This window comes from Rhipicephalus sanguineus, chromosome 11 (assembly GCF_013339695.2).
Source record: "Rhipicephalus sanguineus isolate Rsan-2018 chromosome 11, BIME_Rsan_1.4, whole genome shotgun sequence".
Lineage (NCBI taxonomy): Eukaryota > Metazoa > Arthropoda > Arachnida > Ixodida > Ixodidae > Rhipicephalus > Rhipicephalus sanguineus.
The window spans coordinates 144,379,092-144,403,090 of NC_051186.1; the positions used below are offsets into that span (position 1 = coordinate 144,379,092).

At 48.5% G+C, this 23,999-nt stretch overlaps 2 protein-coding genes across 2 annotated transcripts in view; both read left to right on the top strand.

Moving 5' to 3' along the window:
• Positions 1–2,559: 2,559 nt before the first annotated feature.
• On the top strand, positions 2,560–14,429 carry LOC125756460 (uncharacterized). The gene is made up of 2 exons (XM_049411269.1): positions 2,560–3,688; positions 14,425–14,429. Exons 1-2 carry the CDS (start codon positions 2,560–2,562, stop codon positions 14,427–14,429), a joined length of 1,134 nt encoding a protein of 377 aa, XP_049267226.1.
• Positions 14,430–18,181: 3,752 nt separating this feature from the next.
• The window catches only part of LOC125756461 (uncharacterized), a 48,232-nt gene continuing 42,414 nt past the window's right edge, over positions 18,182–23,999 (top strand). The window contains exon 1 of the mRNA XM_049411270.1: positions 18,182–18,553. Coding sequence (XP_049267227.1) covers positions 18,182–18,553 — 372 coding nt within the window. The remainder of the gene's footprint in view (positions 18,554–23,999) is intronic.

The following is a 23,999-nucleotide window of genomic DNA, read 5'->3' on the forward strand; positions in this document are numbered from 1 at the left end:
CGTGGCGCTAACCACTACGCCAGAAAGCGCAGTTCCTCCAGGCAGCTAACGGCGAGCGTTATATACACACCCTTTACCGCTGGCAGGACTCGGAGACGGCAGGCGCTTATAAGCGTTTCTTCATTACCAGCGAGGGGCGCGACGGGCGGATTTAACCCCTTCAGGGTTTTCGCCGTACATGTGCGGCAGAAGCTTCCTGGTACCAAAGGGTTTTCGTCGTACATGTACGGCATAGCGTTTATTTTTAAAACGCGCGCCTTTTTCGATAATTTCTCTTACTTGGCCTGTGCTGCCACACTTCGGAAATACGTGGAATTTTTTTCAAGCGCCGATGTCTCTCCGTTGTATTTTTTTTTTTTTTGCTTCCCAAAACGGCGCGCCGCCTATCGCTTGCACATCCGAGCGCGTTCGCGGTGCAGCTGGTTTAAAGTGCGCGCCTTTTTCGATCATTTCTCTTGCTTGGCTTGTGCTGCCACGCTTCGGGAATACGTGGAATTTTTTTCATGCGACGATGTCTCTCCGTTATTGCTTTCTTTATGCTTCACAAGATGGCGCGCCGCGCGCCGGCTATCTAGAGTGCCTCGATGCGCGCGCCCCCGCTTAGAGTGCGGTCATTCTTTGAAAGGGTCGACTCGACCATGACCTACTATACTCCTGACCTGCCCAGATGTCCCCTCTCCAGCGCCCACGTTCTAGTTCATACCTCCTGCCGCTAGGGACGTAACCTATGAGCGTTGTGGCGCTAGTCAGCACCTGTTCGCTGACGTCAGATTTAACGCTCGTGGTGATGTTTCGCCAGCGCAGAGCGTTGATATCATGTAATTATTATGCATAAATGCAAAATACTTCGGAAATAAAAACACCGAAAGTGAATTAGAACTTTTTTTTGCAATTAAAAAGACACAGCCGTCCTACACTATGCAAGTCTACGGCTTCTCACGTTAGTCAACCAGTGCGCAGTAAATACTTAACCACAGTGAATAGCTTACTTGACCCTCAGTCTAAGTTTGCAGAAACAGTCACATAATGCCGGCAGTTCGTCACATAATACAGGCGTTTTTACTCCAGCGCTGTCCAAACGGTTGCAGAGTAGCAGACGAACAGGTTATAGGAGGCGCCACCTACGGCGAGCGGTTGAACGAGAGCGGGGACGCGCGCTCCCATAGGACCCCCGCTCTCTGGGCAGGTAGGAGTACAGTAGGTCGTGGACTCGACTCGCGCGTCCGCCATGTTTTAGCCCACGCCGCGCTTTGGTTAAACGTGCATGCTGCGCCTACCGCCTTGTCGCCCGTCTGCTCCGCCGCGAGTCCCGCAGGATGTCTGGATGTTGCGTGCCACAGTAAACGAACCATTCTAGGAATGGTTGGAAGATGTTTTCTTTCCTAAGGGATCCTAAAAGAAGACTTTTATGGACAGTGAGGATAAAGCGTGACAAGTGGCAGCCGACGAATGCCTCTCGCGTGTGCAGCGTGAGTATTGCAAGCTTTGTTGCTGTTTCCCATCACCTTTCCTTTGCTACGTCGGGTGCTTTTGGGACGATTTCTGAAACGGCGTATATGTTACTAGTAACGCAGTCACAGAATAGACTATTGTAAGTTATGTGTGTGCCGTGGTTTTGAGTGCGAGTTGGTGCCTCTTCAGCGCGCATTGTCGCACTTGAACACGATCGAACGTTGAGCGAACTGGTAATGCCAAATGGTTTTATCGCGTTTGAACCATTCGCATAAATTTGGCGCTGTTTTCGGGGTGTGCTTGGAAAACGTGCTTTCATTGTCGCGAGCATCTCCTTTTGTTTTTTTTTATGCACGAAGGTGTGATAATGAATATTGTCGCGTCTATAGTGAACTGCAAGTATTTGGTACGAGTTGTGTTTTCTTTCCTAGCAGGAACTAGAAATCGAGAATGTTATTTTTCGTTATCCGGTGGAATAATTTGCCAGAACTGCTTTCTCTAAACAAACGCTTTCTTGTGTACATTGCCATACGCGGTCATTAGTTTCAACGCGGCATTCACAGCGCTGAAAAACATTGAAATAGTCCATCGCAAGGAAAAGTGAGCTCTCACTGCTCTCAGCTAGATTAAAATTTCATTGCCAAGCAGCACACAGGCAACCACAATGACTTTTCGCGCACATTCATGCAAACACTAATCAAAAATATTCGCATGATGGTGGTTGTCCTTAACAAATAGACTTACGGTGCAGCGCGTGCTACCGTGCAATTGCGGCTATAAGAACATACGATCGCCTGTCTACAGCTGTGCAAAGCCTAATTTATATGTAGCGTCATCATCATCGCCATTCATCATCATCGTCATCTTCCAACCACCGCGTCGCGTATCTCGCGCAGCTCATGCCTAGCGCTCGAGGCGCGAGCAGTTTAGAGAACGAGCTCACGCTCCTGGAGGCTGGACGCCGGCAGCCGCTGCCGCTCTACTTGTACCAGGGCCTTCGAATAAAAGTGGCGAGATTTCGGCACGGTCACTTCGGCCGCCTTGACGTCTCCCTCTCGCTACAATTGGTGACCCGGAGAACACGCCCTTAGCCGAGCGGCCCCTGCCATGCTTCCACGACTCTGCCCTCCAGTTCCGCCGTTTGACCCGGCTTACTCCCGAGGGTGGTTTATGCGGCTCGATGCGATTCTCGCGGTGAATGGCATCAAGACACAGCCGAGGATGCACGCTGTCCTGCTGAACGCCCTCCCGGTTGAGCTGTGTCATCTAGCCGCCGAGTCGTCCTCGAGCCCGCGGCCCTACGATGACCTCTGCGCTGCGGTGCTCGCCTGCTACGGACAAACGTACCGCCCGCTTCCGGGGAGCCGCGAGTTCCAGGTTTCCCCTCCCTCGCAGGGAGCGGGACCAACAGGCCCGCAGCCTTCCCTTGACCAAGACTTGTCTTCCCCGGCTACGACTCCTCCGACCTCACGTCCGGCCACCTGCGCATCGATTCCCGCGCCCGACTACCGGCCCGACGATGTACACGAGGTTCCTGCTGCCATCGGCCACTCCACTGAGAGGTCTGTTTTCTCGACAGCCTCGGCCCACGGTCCTTCAGACTTGCCGGCCATCTGCACGTCTTCCCCGACCTCCACCGCCCACGACACTTCTGACACGTCAGGCTCCACGACGGCTACCTCGCCGCACGCCCTGGAGCCTGCCATAGACACGGACACCATGAAGCCCGCTATACGACCCCCAATTCCGGAGGCATCGCCAGCTATGATGCCCAACGAACCCGCCTTTTCGACCTCGACACTGTGCGCATCTTGCCAGCAGGAGCTACCATCGTCCTCGACGTCTCCCGCAGCAGAAGTTCAGGCCCCTAACCAGCTGCGGCCGAACGTGCGTGACGCTGCGACGATGACAGAAAATCCCGAGGACCACCCACCTGGCTCGCCACAGGTAGACCAGACCGCATATGCCCTACCAGCCACGCAGGCAGACAACCCGCCTGCCGCCCCGCACACGCGCTCTCCTGCACCTACTAAACAACTTCATTCTGCGACTACAGCTGCACCGTCGTCCAGTCTCTCCAACACGGCTCCTCACACCGAGACTAGTCCCGCCACGTCGATCTGCAGCGCACGACTCGCGGCTCATCTGCAATCTACACGGCAGACTATGGAGCAGCCGCCGCCAATAATGTGCTACCGTCGCCACGCCAACTGCGTCGCCCGCCCACCCAGGCGAAGTTCGCACCGACGAACGTCTAAATCAGCTGGCCAAGATGTACCACGCCTACGCTCCACTCTGTCTTTAAGTCACCTTTACCCTAGCGTGCGCACGAACCGCCAGCATCACAAGAGCTTGCGTGTGTTCCAATTTCATTGGGCTGCACAGCGGAATTTCTCGGCCCACTACCGCTTTCCACGTTATCGATGTCGCTCGCTCCTTCCAACAGCGTCCCTTCGTCGCGAACCTCGTCCGCTGCGCTGCTCGCAGAGTCGCCCGCCAGAGACCTCGTGATTTCCGACGGCTACTTTCACGTTAATGACCTGGACTGCCCACGGACCCTATCGTTTCGCGCCATGAACATTATTGTATATACGCTCCCATCGTTTTTTATTCATTTCGGCTTCATTTCTGCGGGGGGGGGGGAGTAATCTGTAGCGTCATCATCATCGCCATTCATCATCATCGTCATCTTCCAACCACCGCGTCGCGTATCTCGCGCAGCTCATGCCTAGCGCTCGAGGCGCGAGCAGTTTAGAGAACGAGCTCAGGCTCCTGGAGGCTGGACGCCGGCAGCCGCTGCCGCTCTACTTGTACCAGGGCCTTCGAATAAAAGTGGCGAGATTTCGGCACGGTCACTTCGGCCGCCTTGACGTCTCCCTCTCGCTACATATATATGCATACTTATATTCACGCGGACTTAACATGTGCTTCAATGTCATTAGTGCATGCGGACCAGTTGGCTAATAGCGGAGTTAGCAGGCGTAGAGCCAGGGCCTGCCTGAGCGAGCCCGTAATGATGAATGGGACGGAAACGTTGCGCTCCGGTATATCCCATTTAAGTTTATTAGGGGCGAAGCTCCTTAAGGCGGCACCCGTTCGTCCCTCGTAGTCGTCGTGGTCGTAGTAGTGAGTAACAAGTCTTACGCTTTGACCTCCAAGGTGGTGCCGGTGGGAGATTTCTCCTGTGCGTTGTTGAACAATAAAAAATTCGCAGCGTGCGCGTTAACTAAAAGCCGAATTCTTCTGTCTCTCATTCCCCATTAGCAGCCATTGGCATGTTCCAGTAGGAAACGTTAGTAGAAGTAGAAGTGTAAGTGTTAGCTAAAAGCCGACTTCTTCTGTCTCTCACTGCCATTAGCAGCCATTGTTTACCTCCAAGGTAGTGCCTGGTGAGATTTCTCCTGTGCGTGATTAAACAATAAAAATTTTGTTCAAAACGCCGTTGATTGATGAAATAAACCAACGAAAGACGCCAGATGTTTTGTAAAAGCAGAAAGAAAGAACGCCAGATGTTTTTCTTAAAGTGTAGTAGTAGTAGTTATATGTAGCCACCTCGCCCGATCGTCACCGGGCGAGGTGGACCGGCAACGGCGCGAGGACCCTGCCGTACGAGAGTTAAATCACACTAAAAGACATACTTTGCGGGCGATACACTCTAGTGAGCTTTCAACTTTTCGTCTTAATGTACATGATAAAGAAATTATTTCTACGAAAAACGCAAGGCACACCTTGAGCAATATGTTTGGTTTTGGGACGCTAAATGGAACCATGAGGCGATGCGAAGCCGGAGCACTTGCACGATCGCGTTCCGTTGGCTTTCGTTGGGCATGCTACCGACCTCGCGTCGTGGAACGCGCGTCCTGTCTTCCCTCTAGCCTTGCCTTTAATTCGCACAGGGCGAGCGGGGAATGCGGTCGCTCTTGGCGCTCTTTCGCTCGGGAGCGGACTTCTTCCTTGCATTTCACCGATCACAAGTGATAATGAAGGGACCACGTAAACCAACAGTACAATAAAAGTTTGATGTTTAATATACACACGATGTTTCACACTCTTTATATTATGTACTGGGCGCATTTCACGGAAGAGTTTCACGGTTTACAGATGATTCCCTCCGTAGCTTCGCCCCACTCATCATCATTCACCCCGTGGATATGCTGTGATTTTTTTTTCACTCCATATCTCTAATGTAGCCGTCAAATCTGCGCGCGCTGTCTTCAAATTTTTATATTTCGCTAATTCGTTCACTTCACCAGGTGCGTTTCTCGCTCAAATTAAGAAAGATTGCTTAAGAAAGACGCGCAATTTGCATTGCGCGTCTCAATACTGCGTGTCTCATTTCGAGAATTCGAGATGGAATAATTTCAGACGTACATGAAAGCATACATTCTGCGCCTTTATGTAAGGCGCATTATTGCACCGCTTTTCGTTTCGGCAGTCCCGGGAATGATACCTTTCAATTATTGCTTTCTAATAGACAGTATTCCGCACCTTTAACTTTCCTGAATAAAGCTAAACTGTCGTGCCTTCAAAAAGACACCGCACGAACATATATACCCGCAAAGTATAAAAGTAAATAGAGATGCCTGCAGCTCTCAGGGATCCAAAGCAGCTGTGCGCCGCTCAGCCACAGCCCAGCGGCCGCGCTGGCAGGGAGTATCACTGCGTTCTGCGACACCTTTAGGCGCAAAGTATTCGATTACTTGTACTGATGCATGCCTGGAAACTTTTAACTAGCGACTTCCGTGAACGATTTTGCGTTTGCCAGGGCAAATCCGGCACAAAGTGTTTTTACTCGAGAGCAAAAGGCTGCGAATCCGCGCGCCGGCAGTGCGCGCCTTGACGATTGGGCTCAGTAATGGCGACCGCTGTAGCAGACGACGCGCTTGTCTCCACCCTGAACGGAGCGGAGGCGAACGAGCGCATCGAGGCACTCTACGGCTATCGCTTGCGCAACCGGGAGCGACTAAAAAGCCACCAAAACATGCCCGTGTTGCCAGACCACTTTTTGGTGCTGTCCCTAGGAAATTTCAAGCGAGATGTACCTAGGGCTCTACGTGCGTGCGAGACGTTGATGATGCGATTTAACCATGAAAATGCTGGTGGCTTGATTTAATGGACGCACGAATAAAGGTGCATCCTTGCTGCTTTCATTGGAAAGGGCCACTTTTTGACTAAGGGGCAAGCAGTTCGCCAGGAGGGGGAATCAGTTTTGTTTCACTTCAATGAGATGACTGCGCAGACATAGCCGCTGCAGGTTTCATTTTTGTGTTAACCTCGCTGGCGTATCAAGAGCATTAGTTTACGAAGCTGGTTCTTTTTGGACGACGAAGTTTAAGACATGATCGGAACAGCTAGCATGCTATGTATTCATATGAGCTGCTGTTTGGGCCTTGTTTTGTGGTTCCAGAAAAGCCAGCTTTTCCCAAAAGGTGCCTTGGAAAAACGTTTAGCTCCACTATTCCGTGATAGTCATCGAATAATCAATATTGCTTGCTTTAAGCAAATGCTTGTGGCGATCGAGCCACCACGCGATCGAGTGTCACGCCGAAGCCGGCCTTCCTACTTGGAGCACAGTATATGTGTGTACTAGGAGGCGCAGCGATGCAGATTGCTTATTTTCTCATCAGATTAGTGGAGTTCCCGGTGCCTACCGAACACATCGTGATGATGGATCTAGGCCATCCTCAACCGATATATGTCGCATATGCATACATGGCTCCCATCGCATGCGTGCTGTATCAAGCAGATATATGACACACCATTGTGAATAACTTTTTTCTGTTAATTGTATACGGACTTATATGAACTCTGCCTAGCTGTTCTTTATAAAATATATTTTTTCATTGCTGTGCTTTTCACATATCATATCATCAGTGAAAAGGAATGGCCGGTGACAGAAGCACCATCTCCTAAATATCATATAATAAAAAAAAGTATTTGTTTACGCCAGGAAAATCAATGCTCCTCACCACATAATGCTTCGCTGAACCGACCAATGTGTTACGAATGCACACTGTCGGCTAAGTGTATATAAACTCGTATACATCGGAATCAAAGGGCATCGCTAAATAGCTCGATATAGCCGTAATTAAAAATGCATAAAATACCTGTCTGAAGCTTAAATATAGTTGGTACATGTCTTGATACATACTGAGTATAAGCAACCTCGCGATACTCTTTCCGGCAGGGGCGTAGCCAAGGGGGGGGGGAGGTTCAACCCCCCCCGAAATTTTTTAATTTTGCTTGCGTATATATACACGCACACATGCAAACGCACGCACGAACACACATAAAGTATGGTTGAACCCCCCCGAAAAAAATTTCTGGCTACGCCCCTGCTTTCCGGCAACTAATTGCAGCCACAGGTAGCAAGCTTCACAGCGTGGCATTTAGTTTTCGTCGCATTACACCGCTGTGTAGCGGTAAAACTTACAAAGCAATTCCTGCGTTGTGGAACGCAAAGAAATCTGTGCTGCGCACGCCGCCCATATTTTGACTCGTACCCTGCTTGTTTACGCCATGCTTGCACTGCCCCTTGGATTCAATGCACTATATATTTACATTATATATACGAGCTACAAGATGACAGATTCACTGTAGTCAGCTTTATGGCATTGCAGCTGTGTTATGCCACAAAGCATGCACTGTGCATCGACGATTCATTGTGCAGCGAAGCCCACCAGCAGAGAAATCGTTACTGCCACGTACGTTACCTGATGCTTTGTCTTCTTTGATTACAAAAAAGGACGCAGTCTCCAGTCACCGTACGAGCACCCAGACGTCTAATAAATGCGCAAGTGCATAGCAAAGGTTTCTTCAATTCTACCTGCAGCAACCGTTTACATTAGATCTACAGACCAAGCCACTTCTTGGAATAGTGTCATGGAGACTCTTAATTATGCCAACAGAGATTATTACAAGATACCAATGAATCAGGTGGCCTGAAGCGAGATCGCATAGTGAACTTGCTGCACAATTAATTGCGACGAGGCGCCGCTACGGATGCCTACCTACTTCAAACGCCAGCTGCTACATTTCAGGTCAAATGAATGCGCAGATGACGGATTTGTTAGCGCTGCTGATAGTCTTAACAATCTGTATAAATTCAAGCGAACACTCGCGAGGTAACATAAATCACACAGACATTTTAACGCAACGCGCGCTCTCGAGTGCCTCAGGCTTCACCTCACTTGACGACAGTCGGACACATCGGATTCGAAGGGGATCGCGAAATAGTTCGATATATCCATATGGAAAGTACGCCTGTATGCTTTAACATTCACACGTCTCGGACGGTCTCATGAGATGACTGATTCCTTTAAGTTGCTTCGAAGCCGTAAATGTTTTATCAACCACTTTGCGGCAGCGAACCCTTCTCGGCCACGAAGGGCTAGAGCTTCACAGCGTGACGTTTAGTTTTCTTCGCATAACGCCAATGTGCAGCGGTGAAGCTTAACAAGGCAAATCCCTCATTCTGGAGCGCACTGAGTTATACCAGGCGCTTACATCGGAACACCACTGATACCTCGAAGAGTGAACTTGTTGGCAAGTTGGTTCAACATAACTTAAGGGAGCAGTGCGAAAGACAGGGACAGAAAGGCACACATACACCCACACGTAGCGCAGTATGTGTGGTTGTATGTGTGCCTTTTCTGTCCCCGTCTTTCGCGCTTCATCCAAGCTGACAGCAGAGTCGATGACGTCGTAATTGAGGCTGCTGGTAGTCTTAGCAATCTCAGTCACCCCTAAGCGAACACTCGCGAGGTAACACAACAAATTATGACACAGATACACAAAATCTTTAAGGAAGACACGCCATCAAGTGCCTCTAACTTCAAGTTTCAACTCGGCCTCTCGTTGCTCTCGTCAATTTGACTAGGGAATTTCTGGGTACACCACGGCGCTAGTTTTGGTCGGCAGCACAAGGTAGCCAACATGAAACATGCTTACACCGCTAACATTGGGCGATGTTTAGGTGGCTTTTTAGTATCGTGCTGCGCAACCGAGAGCGCCAGCGGCGCGTTTGGTTTCAAATGCGCGCCTTCTCCCATTTCTCTTGCTTGGAATGTGCTGCCACGCTTCGGGAATACGTGTATTTTTTTTAATGCGCCATTGTCTCTCCGTCTTTTTTTTCTTTTTTTTTTTTGCTTTCCAAAAAGGCGCGGCGGCTTGTAGTCTCCCACCAGAACGCGCGCACGCGGTCTCGCTAGTTTCGGTTTCGTCATTCAGGTGGTTTTCGCTTCTTGCGCCCGCAAAGCTGATGTCTGTGTGGTTTCTAATCCCTCAAAGGGTGACCGCTTGTTTCTCTCACGTTTATTGCTTCCCGGGGCGCAATTACTTCTGTCTACGTGCGGCGATGAAGTTACACAAACGACGCCGCCGTGATTGCGTTTTCTGTTTTGGGGTCTCAGAAAAACTAACTGCGTCTTGTTGGCGATAAGGCGAAGGATTACTGTTGCTTTTTCACTCGTTTTGCTTTCCGGACGAGCGCACAACCATAGAGTTTTCTTCCGTGCGCTCACTGACGCAGTTCGCACTAAAGGGGCTTTAGTTCGCACGCTATGGAAGCGCGCGCCCGTTACTCTGCTGCCGGTGAGTCGAGCAGCGATTCTACCGATGCGGACTATTCCCCAGGTTGCGAATAAGAATTTGATTCATTGGATTTCAGTTCGTCAGACCAGGATTTTTTGACGACTTCAGACTCCGATGGCGATCAAGGAACGACATCTGAAACGCGTGCGCGGCTAGCCATGCTTCAAAGACTATCACACGCTGAAAAGTTTTTATTGTTAGAGCACGAACCTTTTTAACCGGAAACGTACTCTGGTGCGCTTATTTTTGTATGGCTGTGAGCTGTGTTTATTACAATCATAATTTTTGTTCATAAAAAATTGTGAAGCTTTTTTTGGGATTCTGCTTGATTTTGCTACGAATAAACCATATGTATGTAACAACAAAACTGATTTTTTTTGTCACTTTACGGTCACGAAAAAAGAATTTTAGACAATTTTTTTTCTTAAATAGAATCGTCTGAAGAATTTATTTCAGCAATAAAAAACACATTCTTGGACTGGGTTTCGCGAAAAAATTCGACCCTCAAAGGGTTAAAAGTCGTCGGCGAGCTCGCTCGCTTCTTCTTATATTTGCGCAGGGAGAACCTTGCCCTTCCGCTGTCTGCTCGCGCGGTTTTCTCGTGGTGAGGGGAAGAGGGATGTTTCGAGCTTTCACCGTGATGTCCGCGCTCATGTTACGGAGCATACGAAAGTAACTCGAGCTCAAGGGACGCCGCTAAACGAACAAACAGAAGATGAGCGCGAACTATCAAGTGTCACAGCTCGACACTTGAAGCGCGCTAGTTTCCTTCGCTGCTTCGGCCGCCTTTGCAACAGGAGCGCTGTTCAAACTGAGAATATCCATTGGCGAGCCTCACTTCGTATGGCATTAGTTTCTTGCTATCGCATTGATTGCTTCGCCCTTGCGGCGAAACTGTGACTTTTTAATTACATCACTTCTTGCTTCCTTTTGTTTTCATTGTTTACTTCAATTGCCCTTTCTTGCTGTTTGTTTCGGTCAGAAATATTTACCGTGTGGGTGGTCGAACCATGGCAAACGTTTTCAAACATAAAAAGAGCACGACTAGCGTTATCTTTAAATTTGGCAAGGTTAACACGTGGCACGGTAAGTAAAATGAGGCGGAGGGGGCATTTCCGCTAAAAAAAAAATTGGCCGCGTATCTGCGTGCTTCGCTGCAAATGTCGTGTAAAGACGATAGAAGAGGCGCTGTGTGAGATATGGACGCCATCTGGCAATACGTCGGGAAACATGAGTGCTGTGTTGCGTGCTGGTAGTCCCAGCGCAGCAGCAGGCGAAGACCGGCGGTGACCAACGCGACCGGCGGGGACGCCAGCCAGCCCGAAAACGCGGTTTGGCGCGAAGCGCTGAAGCAGAGAAACGTCCGCACTCAACGAGTACTCTCCACACACTATTTTCTTTACACGTCGCCTGGGTAAAACAGGAACGCCAGAGCGGCGCCCACAACCGGCAGCCTGAAGGCCGCCCACAACGCTGCTTTTTCATTTTTTAAATATTTTTTTTTCACCTTCTTGGCCTTCTCAAAACTAAAGTTTTTCAACACCAACCCATGGCATTTGTACAGTGCAATACAGAACCGAAACCGAAACACAACAATGAGCTCGTGCGAAGGGCACGGAGGAAGGCAAATGTCAGCGCAGTCGCATTTTCAGCGCTCACTAGACGACGACGAAGTAAAAGAAGGCACAGGACAGGCGCTGCCTGTCCTGTGCCTTCTTTTACTTCGTCGTCGTCTAGTGAGCGCTGTTTCAACAAAGATGAACGCATACCAACTCGCTCAAGCTTCCATTCTTATGCATTTTCAGCGCAGCTTAAGAAACTAGGGTCCTTAAAATTACGTATGTATGCATTTTCTATTAAAGGAACACGCCACCTAATACTTACCTAGTGATGTTGCACCTCAGATATGCATGATATTTACTTTTTGATCGACAACGTTCACAAGTATGAACAGCCGCACCAGTTCAAGACGGCTGGCCCTTGGGCAAGTGGTTCAATTTTGGCCGAGTGGCTGAATCGAGGGACGTGCCGACAAACAGAAAGACAGACAGACAGAAAGACAGACCAAAATTTCTGCGTTTAAGTTCCCCAAGACTATCGTCTTTAAAAAAATCACCTTTGTACAGCAATCAAAAAAGGTCATACCATGATTTGATGCACTGACCACAGGATAAAGCAGTGTGGGCTCGTCTAGGTGCGGCGCAAATGTGGAAGGAAGCTCGCTATTTGTAGTGTGCCTCCTAACCCGCTAGCTCCTCGTTTTATTCGTGTACTGTGAGCCGTGCTCACTGTGGGGCGCAGAAAAGAGCGCCACTTTTAATTTCCGGACAATAACCCCGCTTCGCCGAACAACAAACATTGCGCGCCGTCGCTCCTCGACCGCCACCGCACGCTGACAGAATTTGACGAATTCCCTGGAAGCAAATGTTGAAAATTACGACCGGGCATGGTGCAAATGTGTGTTTGCGACTGAATGCGGCAGAAAACGGCACACGCCGCGAATGCGCTCATTCGGGCCGCCGACGGCTAGCCTTCGTCACTGGACCCTTCTTGATTCCGTTTCGTCGTGTAATGCAAACCATTTCGGCTTTCTTAACAGCAAACACTTAGTTTATGCACTGTCGCTAATCGCGCGAGCATGCCTCGTAGAACTTACCTCGAGTTCAACGTCGTATGAGATTCGCTGCACTTGCGAGTTGCAGCGCGCCGAAACGGTTCCTTCAATCTCCTGCACGTCGTAAACATACTTGGCGTTGACGAGCTTCTTGCCTTTACGTAGATTGCTTGGCCTGAAGAACTCAGCCACGCCAGAAATTGGCCGAAATCCAAAGCGCAGCACAACCGACAGCGGCGGCTCCATTGCGCATCTGAACTTAGTGCTGCATGCGGCCGCCAGTCTGACTACTCGAAACCAACGAACTTATCGTAGGGGGCGCTTTTTAGCACCGCTTTCGCAGCGCCGCCTGGGCAGGCAGTCAGGCCTATCCGAGTCCGCTATCCGCGTTAAGCTACGGAGCGATGCACTTACAACGAACGAGACGGCTCGTAGTCGCGGTTCCTGTTGCTCGCAGTGCATCGGCGGTCGCATGTTGGTTCAATCTGTCTCGTATCGGCGCTCGCCTTCTCGCTAGACGTTTGACAGCGATGGTTGCATGGCGCAAAAGAGACAATTTAAACTTATTCATTTCAGCAGCTTTTATTTTCTGTGAAACATATTCTTTGCTTCACCGGTTGCCGGTGCGAGCTCGTAGAACTCACCACGGTGACCGGTGTGGCGGTGCGAGTTCGCTACGCCGCCGGCTTGGTACTGACGACGTAGCAAAGTCTTCTTACCGCTTAGAAGTTGCAGCCGTTGAAACATCGGTTCGGTGACACGCCGAGAAGCAAGCGTTGCCGGTGGTCGGGGCGAGCGCGTCGCCGGCGCAGCTCTCACACCGGCCGCCGGCCGGCTTGATGCCGACGACGTAGCAAAGTCTACTTCTTACTGCTTCGAAGTTTAAGCCGGTGAAACTCCAGAAATAACCCGCTGAAGATCGCAATAGCGTACTTTTGTTACCGATGAAATTATTCTTCGCACTTCTTTGTAACTCGGCACGTTGAAGCGAGGTATCCGTGGCGTTTCGGAGGCTTGCACTCGTGTGCATGGGCATTGCCGCTTGACGGGTGAATAAACACGGGACAGCCAGCACGATGTGTTCGCGGTCGGACGATGGCGCGAGTTGAACTTGTCTCTGACTAAAACGGTTCAGTGGAGAAAATAGTCCTACACGTTACACAAACCAACCAGACGTTGCAAATCCTCGCTGCACTGATAATTTCGTTGTCTGTCAACAAATGCTCGCACGGCGACCCACACCAGGCACTGGAGCTTCACACCGGCGTGCTAAACAGATGCCCGTACACAAACGCACATTCACACACGCACGCACGTCACGACCAAAAATGGTTTTTAAAACACCCATAGGGAGTTTCTAACCACGTCACACGCACGTCACGACCAAAAATACTTTTTAAACCTCCCATAGGGAGTTTCTAACCATGTGACCTAAAACTCCGTGGAGAGTTTAACAAGGTCATGTCGTTTATAAACTCCCTCATTAAGCAAGGGGCGTTTTACGAAGACATGTGCCGACTTCACTCCGCTACCACGGAGTAAATGATTGTGGCATGGGGCTTTTGGGGGCTCATATACTGGAAAAGCTCCCATCTCGGCTAATTTTTGTTTACAGTGTAGACGCCCCCGCCTGCCGGATTGATAGGTTGGTCTGTTTTCGTGCCTGCTTTCTTTTCCGCCGTTGTGCGTCTCTTCAGTTGTTAGTCGGCGTTTGGGGTGTCCCGACTTCTTTTTTGTGTCCGTGTTTGCACGCCCTGTCTTTTCAGAATGATTGCTCAGCTATATGCATCTTACGATCACAGCGCTCGCTTTATCAGGGACGAATGGCCCCGGCGATTTTCGCCTTTTTAGTTGCATTCTCCCTTCTCTCATTGGTGCCACGACCGAGCGCGTTAACAAGGCGCGCGCGCGGCCGCTTTCAGACGACAGCAGGAATTCACGGCGCCAGGCGGTCGCTCAACAAGCGCGCAACGAAAAAAAAAAAACGAGTATCAAAAGACGCCGGCACCTCGCCTCCCTCCCTCGAAACGGCCACCGTCGCACAGCAGTCTCGGATCAAACGCCCGGCAAAGTCTGGAACCATCACGAAAGAAAATGTAATGTGGTGCCGAGTGACGCCACCGCGAGGGGAACCGACGAGAAGAATGTCGCGCTTTCCGTAGCTTTGGCTGTGCTGCACGAAAAGAAAACACCCGAAGCTACTGGAACCCGGTAGCGTATATAAGCGTGCAGCGATGACCAGTGTAGAGTCGGTCCTGAGATGGTGAAGTTATGTTGAGTGTGGTTCCATCGCCCAAAGACGTGTTTTATGATGTTGTGCAGTCAGTCGATCGTCGAACTGGAAAAATCGGGTGATGACGCCCTGTGAGCAGAGAACCCTACGCTACCCGCCCTAATGAAAGATAATCCCCGGCAATATTGGAATGTAGTTCGTGGCAGCAGATCTACAACGTTTCACTTACTCGATCGCAAAAGTGATGCTGTTTCTAGTCGTGACTGCTGCAATGTGATGAATGGTGCATTTGTTTCTTGTTTTTCTGGCGCAACACCCTTTTCCATGCCTTCTGTCGAAGACCCTTCCTTTTTTCCTATGGATTTCGTCTGTCCTGATTCATCTGGAGTGTGTCGTATAATAGAAAATAAATGAAACTGTCTAGCTCTGCGGTAATGACGACATCAATTGAAAGTTCTTAAAAAACACAAAACTTTATTCTTCCATTATACTCGCTGAACTTTTTTTCGCAGTCTTTGCGGTCTTCCAATTTGCCAGATGATTGGAAGATGGGTAAAGTGATTCCACTTCACAAATCAGGTAGCACCCACTCTCCCTCAATTACAGGCCAATATCTTTACCCATTTCAAAATGTTAACAGCGCATAGAACGATTAGGAAGGGACGAGACAACAAACGTAAAGAGCGCTGCCTTTGTTGTCTCGTCCCTTCCTAATCGTTCTACGCGCTGTTAACATTTTGAAGTGAATCCACACCAACTTGCCCAAGCGTCAACCCTTGCAAACTACATCTTTAACCAGTTTACCCTGCAAACTTGCAGGGTAAACTGGTTACTGGTGGTAAACTGGTGCAGGGTAAACTGGTTCGAACTTAGTATCTTATCTTTTCTGGACTCCAATTCATTTTTTCCCCTTGGCAACACGGTTTCAGGAAGCACTTCTCTTGTGAAACGCAGTTACTCACATTCACTAACGATCTTTTTCGTGCTTTCGACAATAATTTCATTATCGACTGCATATTTTTAGATCACACTACAGCCTTCGACACTGTTTCGCGTTCTCTCCTTAAAATGAGCAAGCTAGGTATTGTTGGGTAACAGGTGTCTCAGCTTGCGACTGTGTCTGCGCAGAGCTGATAGACGAAGCGATCAAGGCGACGGTGAGTTAAGGCAAATTTATATACTGAAATAAAGCGGTTGAGCCGACGCTATATTACGCCAAAGGCAAGATGGCGCCGACGAAGAAGACGCCCGAGCCAATGACTGATGATGGTTATCTACAGATGAGGAAGATGAAGTCCAATTAATGCCTACACTAATTTCCCCCGTTGACGAAAGCGGCCAGCCTGGCCGCGAATTACATTGTGGACGCAGATGAAAGGGTTTGAGACGCGAAACGTGCACAACCTCTGTGCCGCGGCAGCGTTGGTCAGTGGAGGCATGAACAGGTGTAACACGGTAGTTCACCGGCGAGGTCTGGTCTATAGCTGTGTAGGGGCCAATATAGCGAGACTCAAGCTTTTCGCATAAGCCAGGTGTCCGTGCAGGCGTCCATAAGAGTACAGCGTCGTCAGGGCGATAGAAAACGTCGCGGTGAGTGGCATCGTAGCGATTTTTGCGATCTTCTTGGCTAGCTTCGGTGTTTATACGTGCGCGACGACGGCATTGGGCAACCCGGTACAGAAAGTGGTCGCAAATGAATGGTGAAGAGTTGACGGGTCCAGAGAATAAAGAAAGTCGAGTGATGAGGTTGGCTGGCGTCCATGTAATAAGAAAAAAAAGTCACAGTTTCGCCGCAACGGCGAAGCAATGATTGCGATAGCAATAAATTGTAATGTAATGCGAAGAACGGAAAGCAGCTCAAAATTGCCAGGGCATCGCTCGAGCCGAAAGGACGCACGAAAAGAACGCACACAGGACGAGCGCGAACTAATGCGTCACAGCTCGACATTTGAAGCGCACTGCTCAAACATAAAGCAGGACGCACGAAACAAACGAACAGGTACACACAAGACGAGCGCGAACTAATTGTCACAGTTACTTATTTTTGTTTCAACAGCGCGCTCCTTTCGCAAACGCGGCCGCTGCAGCGAGCGAAGCGAAGCACCCCACCGGCCGCCCCTCTTTCCTTGAGATAAGCGCACGAAAGCGACGACTCCCTGTAGAGCGAACAGCAACGGCGTTCGCAGGGGCGGGGCGACGATCTTTAAAGCGCGCAATACGCGCGCACGTCGCGCCATCTATGTGGCCACTAAGAAAGCATGCTGAATTACATGGTGTATAATTACATGGACAGGCGGTAGCGGCAGCGCCGTGACAACATCGCTCATACCTTGTCGCATCTGTTGCAGTTGACGCTGTCGGCACGCTGTGGCTGCCTTATTCCTTGGCACTCGCCTGCATTCCGGCCGGCTCGTCTTGGGATGCTACTACTACAGTCCGCCGGAGTCCCCGCTTACTGCAAGTGATGCCCCTCGTCGCGCGAACTCGTCGACTGCGCAGTGCAGAGAGCATCCAGGCGGCAGCTGCGCATGGGCGGATCCGTGACACGCCGTTGATAAAAAGTCGGACATCTTCGTGGTGGACCACAGGCGGTAGCGGCAGCGCCGTGACAACATCGCTCATACCTTGTCGCATCTGTTGCAGTTGACGCTGTCGGCACGCTGTGGCTGCCTTATTCCTTGGCACTCGCCTGCATTCCGGCCGGCTCGTCTTGGGATGCTACTACTACAGTCCGCCGGAGTCCCCGCTTACTGCAAGTGACGCCCCTCGTCGCGCGAACTCGTCGACTGCGCAGTGCAGAGAGCATCCAGGCGGCAGCTGCGCATGGGCGGATCCGTGACACGCCGTTGATAAAAAGTCGGACATCTTCGTGGTGGACCACAGGCGGTAGCGGCAGCGCCGTGACAACATCGCTCATACCTTGTCGCGTCTGTTGCAGGTCAGTTGCTATACTGCACTTCTGTTGACATATGTTACTTTTGGTGCTGCTGCCGCTGCTGCCACTGTTCGACACCTCGCTTTTCGCTATAGTGTGACAACTGTGTTTTTGTCTTACTTTGGCTGAAGCAATGCCCAACACCTGCTTTTCTTGTCAGCTCGACTTGTCAGATGAATCTGGCGTTGTAAGGTGTACTGAGTGTACCAAATTCTATCACTTTGGTAAATGTGCCGGGATTTTAGAAAAGTCCTACAAAGGAAAGCCCGAAAGTGCGAAAAAAACTTGGCGTTGTCAAAACTGCAGGACTGCTGGAAAGTCTAGTGAGGGTGGGGAAGATTCCTCTGAGGTGAATATGGCAGCAGTTCTCGTCTCAATAAACTTGAAACTCGAGAAACTTTCTCCACTCATGGAAAAGGTTGAGGGTATGGAACAATCGTTGATGTTCATGTCTCGCACGTTTGAGGAGCTGAAAACAACCATCAGTGCTCAGGAAAGCGAGATCAAGGTGCTAAGAAAGAAAGTTGCTGAACTAGAAAGTAAAGAGAGTGACAATCAATCGTTGCAAGCTCAGCTTCAGAAGGAAGTATCTGACCTCGAGTACAAAAGCCGCCAATTAAACCTGGAAATTCAGGGAGTACCTGCTGTTCAAGGTGAAAACCTTGTGTCGGTCCTGAACCAGGTCGCAGAAAAGCTTGATGTTCCGGGCCTTTCCGAACAAGACATAGTTAGTGTCCACAGGCTGCCTACACGACAGGATAAAATTCCAGGCATAATTGTTCGCTTTACCAGGCAATCAATGAAGGATCTCTGGATGGGCAATAAATATAAGCTGAAGGACGCCCAGCCACGCATATTTATTCAGGACAATCTAACCCGGCACAGCAGGCAACTTTTGAAAACAACGAAGGATTGGGCACGAGAAAACAGCTTTAAGTTCGCATGGTATGCACATGGGAAAGTGCTCCTTCGAAAATGCGAAGGAGCACGCGCACTGCATGTGAAATCTTCAGATGACCTGAACCGCTTGCAACTAACCTAAACTGCATGCCATGTTATGTTCTATCAAGAATACGATAAGCAATGACTGTGAACGCGTATTACATGCCAGATGAGCTGGGCAGAGTGGTGTCTAATCTAGGCTCCAGTGTACTGACATGTATTCATTTAAACACCAGATCGGTAAAAAATAAAATGATCTGCCTTGAAGAATTCTTTGGTGAATTTTCGTTTGAGTTCTCTTGCATCATGCTCACAGAAACGTGGAGTACTTGCGAGCACGATATCTTTAAAATGGTGGGTTATCAAACACATTACCTTAATAGAGAGGAAGGTCGGGGAGGCGGAGTTTCTATACTAACAGATTCGTGTATGAAATGCCAGATACTTGATCGCTTTTGCGCTCGCACGCCTGACTATGAAATACTCTCCGTATTGCAGGGTCAGACATTATTTAGCGTGTGTTACCGGCCACCCAATGGCAGTTCCTCAAACTTTTTGGACTTCTACGACCAATTTCTTGCAGATATTTCTGATGCAAAGTATGAGTTCATATCTGCGGGGGATTTTAATATTGATATGGGAAATAGCAATGCAACTTCTACGAACTTTAAAAACATAATACATTCTAACGGATTCATCAATGTCATTACTCAACCAACACGCATAACAACCGAGTCCCAGTCTGTGTTAGATCTATTCATTACAAACTGCTCACAATCACGCATGAAGTCAGGCGTTTTGCCATGTTATATCAGCGATCACTTACCCATATTCCTGTGTTCAGGGAAACGCCGCTCGCGCACGCGTGCATCTACAACCATTTCTTATCAGTCATTCACAGAGCCTGCCCTCAGCTTATTTCGCGAAACGTTAAGCAGCATTAACTGGGATGTCATTCTCAGGGCTAGTAACGCTGAACAAGCATATGATTCATTCTTACAAACATTCAAGCAAATGTATGAGATGCACTTTCCTGTGAAAGTGCGCAAGAAAAATAGGAAAACACGTAAACCATGGATAACACTAGAGCTGCGCAACGAGATTAAAAAGAAAGACCAGTTATATTGGAACTTTATAGCTTCTCGGCGTCCGGAAGATCTGGTTGTGTTTAAACAATACAGAAACAAATTAACTAAGAAGCTTCGATCAGCAAGAAAAGAGCATTACACATCTGTTTTAGACATTAAAACGGGAAAACGCGAGGTGTTTTGGGACAGGTTGAATGCCTTACTGAATCCAGACCGAGCACAGTGTGGCCCGTTAAGTCTGAAAGTTGGTGGTAAGGAGCTTTCCGGTGCTAATTTGGCCGACGCATTCAATAATTTTCTAACCAATGTAGCCATTGACCCAATATCATCTGATGTACCTGTTTACTTAGAACAACAAACTGAGAAATCCCTGTTCTTCTGTCCTGTGACATCAAGTGAGGTCCAAACTGTAATTAAAAGCATGAACAATAGTAGTAGTAACGATATAGATGGAATCCAGATACGACCAGTAAAATTTGTTGCTGATATCTTAGCGCCTGTTCTTGTTCACATATACAATCTTTGTATGGCTACTTCTGTGTTTCCTAGTAAAATGCAAATTGCAAAAGTAGTAATGTTGTATAAGAAGGGCGATCATAATGAATTAGGAAATTACAGACCTATTTCTATTTTGCCAATTTTTTCAAAAGCCTTTGAGAAGTTAATACATAAGAGGATTATAAATTTCATTGAAAAACACAAACTGCTCACCGAGTGTCAATTCGGCTTTCGTAAAAATAAATCCACAGAGCTGGCATTACTTCAACAAAAAGAATACATTTTAACGCAGTTCGAAAAGAAACTTATCACGATTGGGGTGTTTGTTGATTACACCAAGGCATTCGACTTAGTTAATCATGAAATGTTAATAAAAAAGCTTAGTTGTTATGGTATACGGGGCTGTACACTTGAACTAATCAGATCATACCTGAGCAACCGGAAACAAATAGTCGAAATCGATAAGTCACGATCAAAGGCTATGAAGGTACCCTGCGGAGTTCCGCAGGGGAGCATATTAGGTCCTCTATTGTTCATTTTATATATTAATGATGTGGTATGTATTGATAATAGTGCAAAGTTTATTATATATGCCGATGACACCAGCATTTTCTATTCTGGCAACAACATACATGACCTAATAGGCATCTGTAATAACACATTACAAAAACTAGCAGCATGGTCAATTTCAAATGGCATGAAAATTAATGAAAGCAAAACAAAGGCTGTTATTTTCACAACAAAGAACAAACAATTATCCCCGCATGCAGATATAGTTTTAAACGGTCGCAGCATTGAAATTGTTGATCATTTTAAGAGTTTAGGAGTGGTATTTTCTGCAAATATGTCCTGGGATAACCATGTAAATGTAGTGATCCAAAAGTGTGCTCGCATAACAGGAATAGTTGGTCGCCTCAAACACCTTCTCTCCACACAGGTGAAATTACTTATTTATAATACCTTGTTTTGCTCTTATTTAAATTACTGTGTACTAGTTTGGGGTACAACGACCTTTTATAACCTGCAAAAAATACATAAAATGCAAAAAAAGTTCATTCGGTTTACTTATAATGTGCCTTATGGGTCGCCAACTGCTGACTTGTTTAGCAATTCTCACATTGTAAGTATTCATCAGCTGTATCTCTATAGACTGAGTGTACGTTTTAAATTTGAAATTAAAGAAAACTTAGAGTGTTTAAGACAGATTGCTTGTCCAGAAGAGAGAAAACAGAGTTATGACATACGAGGAGGTGAGACATGGATGGTACCGGCCGCGCGTTTAAACTCTTCAATGCAACGCTTGTGCCATACCTTGCCTTGCCTTCTCAACCATTATATATCAACTAATTTTGATCTGTTGTGCATCAAGCAAATTACGCTTGAAATTTGTAAACACGAAATACTAAGTTGTTCTTGTGTTGTTTTTGTTGTTGTCGCTTGTTGCTCTTCTATCTACTTATGTTTCGAAGTGATCTAGCTTTGAAATGATGTATGTTATTCAATTATTGTGTTAAACACAACTGTCTCTGTGCTGCCGTGAAACCTTGTAATGGGGGCGGCGGGCTCGTCAAGCTGCCGAAAGACAGCTTTTATTCGCCGCTCCTCTGTCTATTTTTGAAATGGAGAAAATAAAGTTGATTGATTGATATATAAATAGCTCGCCGTTAGCAGGCTGAGACATGGTGATGTCGTGGCCTAACGTCTAACGCGGCGGGCTGCAAAACGAGAGGTCGCCCGTTCGATTCCGCGCGTCGGAAAGAATTTCTTAATTTTTCTTTGTGGTCTTTCTATATATATACATACTTATACATATACGGTGAATGACGGCGACGGGGACGGACATTTTCCAGCCGAGACTGTCCACATAATTGCTATCGCAATAAAAAACGGAGAGTAGCCTGTGGTCCGTTGAACAGACGTATTATATCCAAATGTTACAAATGGGAGAACCGCATCCCAGTTACGATGGTCAGGTTGGATATACATGAATAACATGTCGCACAGCGTGCGATGAAATCTCTCCGTCAAACCGTTTGTTTGTGGCTGATAGCCAGACGTTGTCTTGTGTATTGTGTTTGACGCTTGGAGAACTTCACTGAGCGTGCTTGAGAGAAACGCCTTGCCTCGGTCGTTCAAAAGAACGTGAGGGGCTCCGTGCCGTAGGTAGATAGCTTTCAAGAAGAAGGTTGCTACTCCGGAAGCCGTTCCTGAAGTGATCGAAGCCGTCTCAGCGTAACGGGTCAAGTGATCAACAGCGGTGACGATCCATCTCTTGCCATCTGGGGTAATTGGAGGGGCCCGAATAGGTCAATTCCGACGACAGAGAACGGAGAAGGAAGTGGTTGTAGGGTCCCTACTGGGACAGTAGTAGGCCGCTTGCGGTGTTGGCAAAGCGCGCACGAGGCAATATATTTAGCTACGCTCGTGGAAAGACCTGGCCAGAAGAACTGGCTGCAGATGCGCTCGTGGTTTTTGTGTTAGCCAAAGTGGCTTGACGTTGGGTCGTCGTGTGAAGCCCGCAGAACTTCACCGCGAAGAGCCCGCGGTTCGACGGGGACCCATCGATGGCCTTCCGGGTGAAAAATGTACCGATAGAGTACGTCGTCTTCAAACTTGAATAGCTTGAGCTGTTTCCGTAGCCTGGCATTAGGAGAAGACGAAGCACCACTTAGGCGACTGATGATGTCACTGCAGTAAGAATCCGCACGCTGCTGAGTGGAAAGCACTGAAGCCCGGTTGGCTGAAGGCAGGGAAGAAATGGATGTAATCGGCGATGCGTCCTCAGTGCGGCCAATTTGACAAGGTGACGTGACGTGCTCCGATGTTGGCGGCAATGGACATCGTGATAGAGCATCGGCATCTTGATGGTTCTTTCCGGTCTTGTAAATGACGTAAAAGTCATGATTGTAATCGGATAATCCAGCGGCCAAGGCGTTCCGACAAGTTTTTGATTGTCGACAGCCAGCATAGCGCATGGTGGTCTGTCACAACAGTGAAATGTGGACCGTGGAGGTACGGACGAAATTTTTGGATGGACCAGACAACAGCCAAGCACTCTTGTTCAGTTATCGAGTACTTCTTCTCTGCAGAGGTGAGAGTGCGGCTTGCATACGCGACAACTTTCTCGCGAAATTCACGATCGCGCTGTAGCAGTACGGCACGAATTCCCTGCCCACTAGCGTCAGTGTGTAGTACCGTAGGTGCCTTGTCATTGAAATAACAAAGAACCGGTGGGGATGTCAGTGCGCGCTTGAGTTCTTGGAATGCGGCTTCGCACTGATGATTCCAATCAAAGGGAGTGGTACTAGCAAGGAGCTTGTGGAGAGGCGAGGCAATGGTGGCAAAGATCCGGATGAAGCGTCGGAAGTGTGATGCGAGCCCAAGGAAGCTGCGCAGTTCTTTTGCACGAAATGGGCGCGGGAAGTTGAGCACTGCGGAAATTTTGTCTGGATCGGGCTGGATGCCATCTTTGTTAACGACATGTCCGATAACTTTGATCGTTATGCTACCGAAGTGGCACTTCTTTGTGTTTAGTTGAAGGCCAGCATTGGAGAGGCATGTGAGCACTTCGTCGAGGCGTTGCAGATGGTCATCGAACACGACAATATCGTCCAAATAGCATAAACAAGTTTTCCACTTGAGGCC

What these genes read in the sequence shown, in the direction of transcription:
- LOC125756460 (XM_049411269.1), top strand. Translation starts at nt 2,560, where the DNA reads ATGCTTCCACGACTCTGCCCTCCAGTTCCGCCGTTTGACCCGGCTTAC.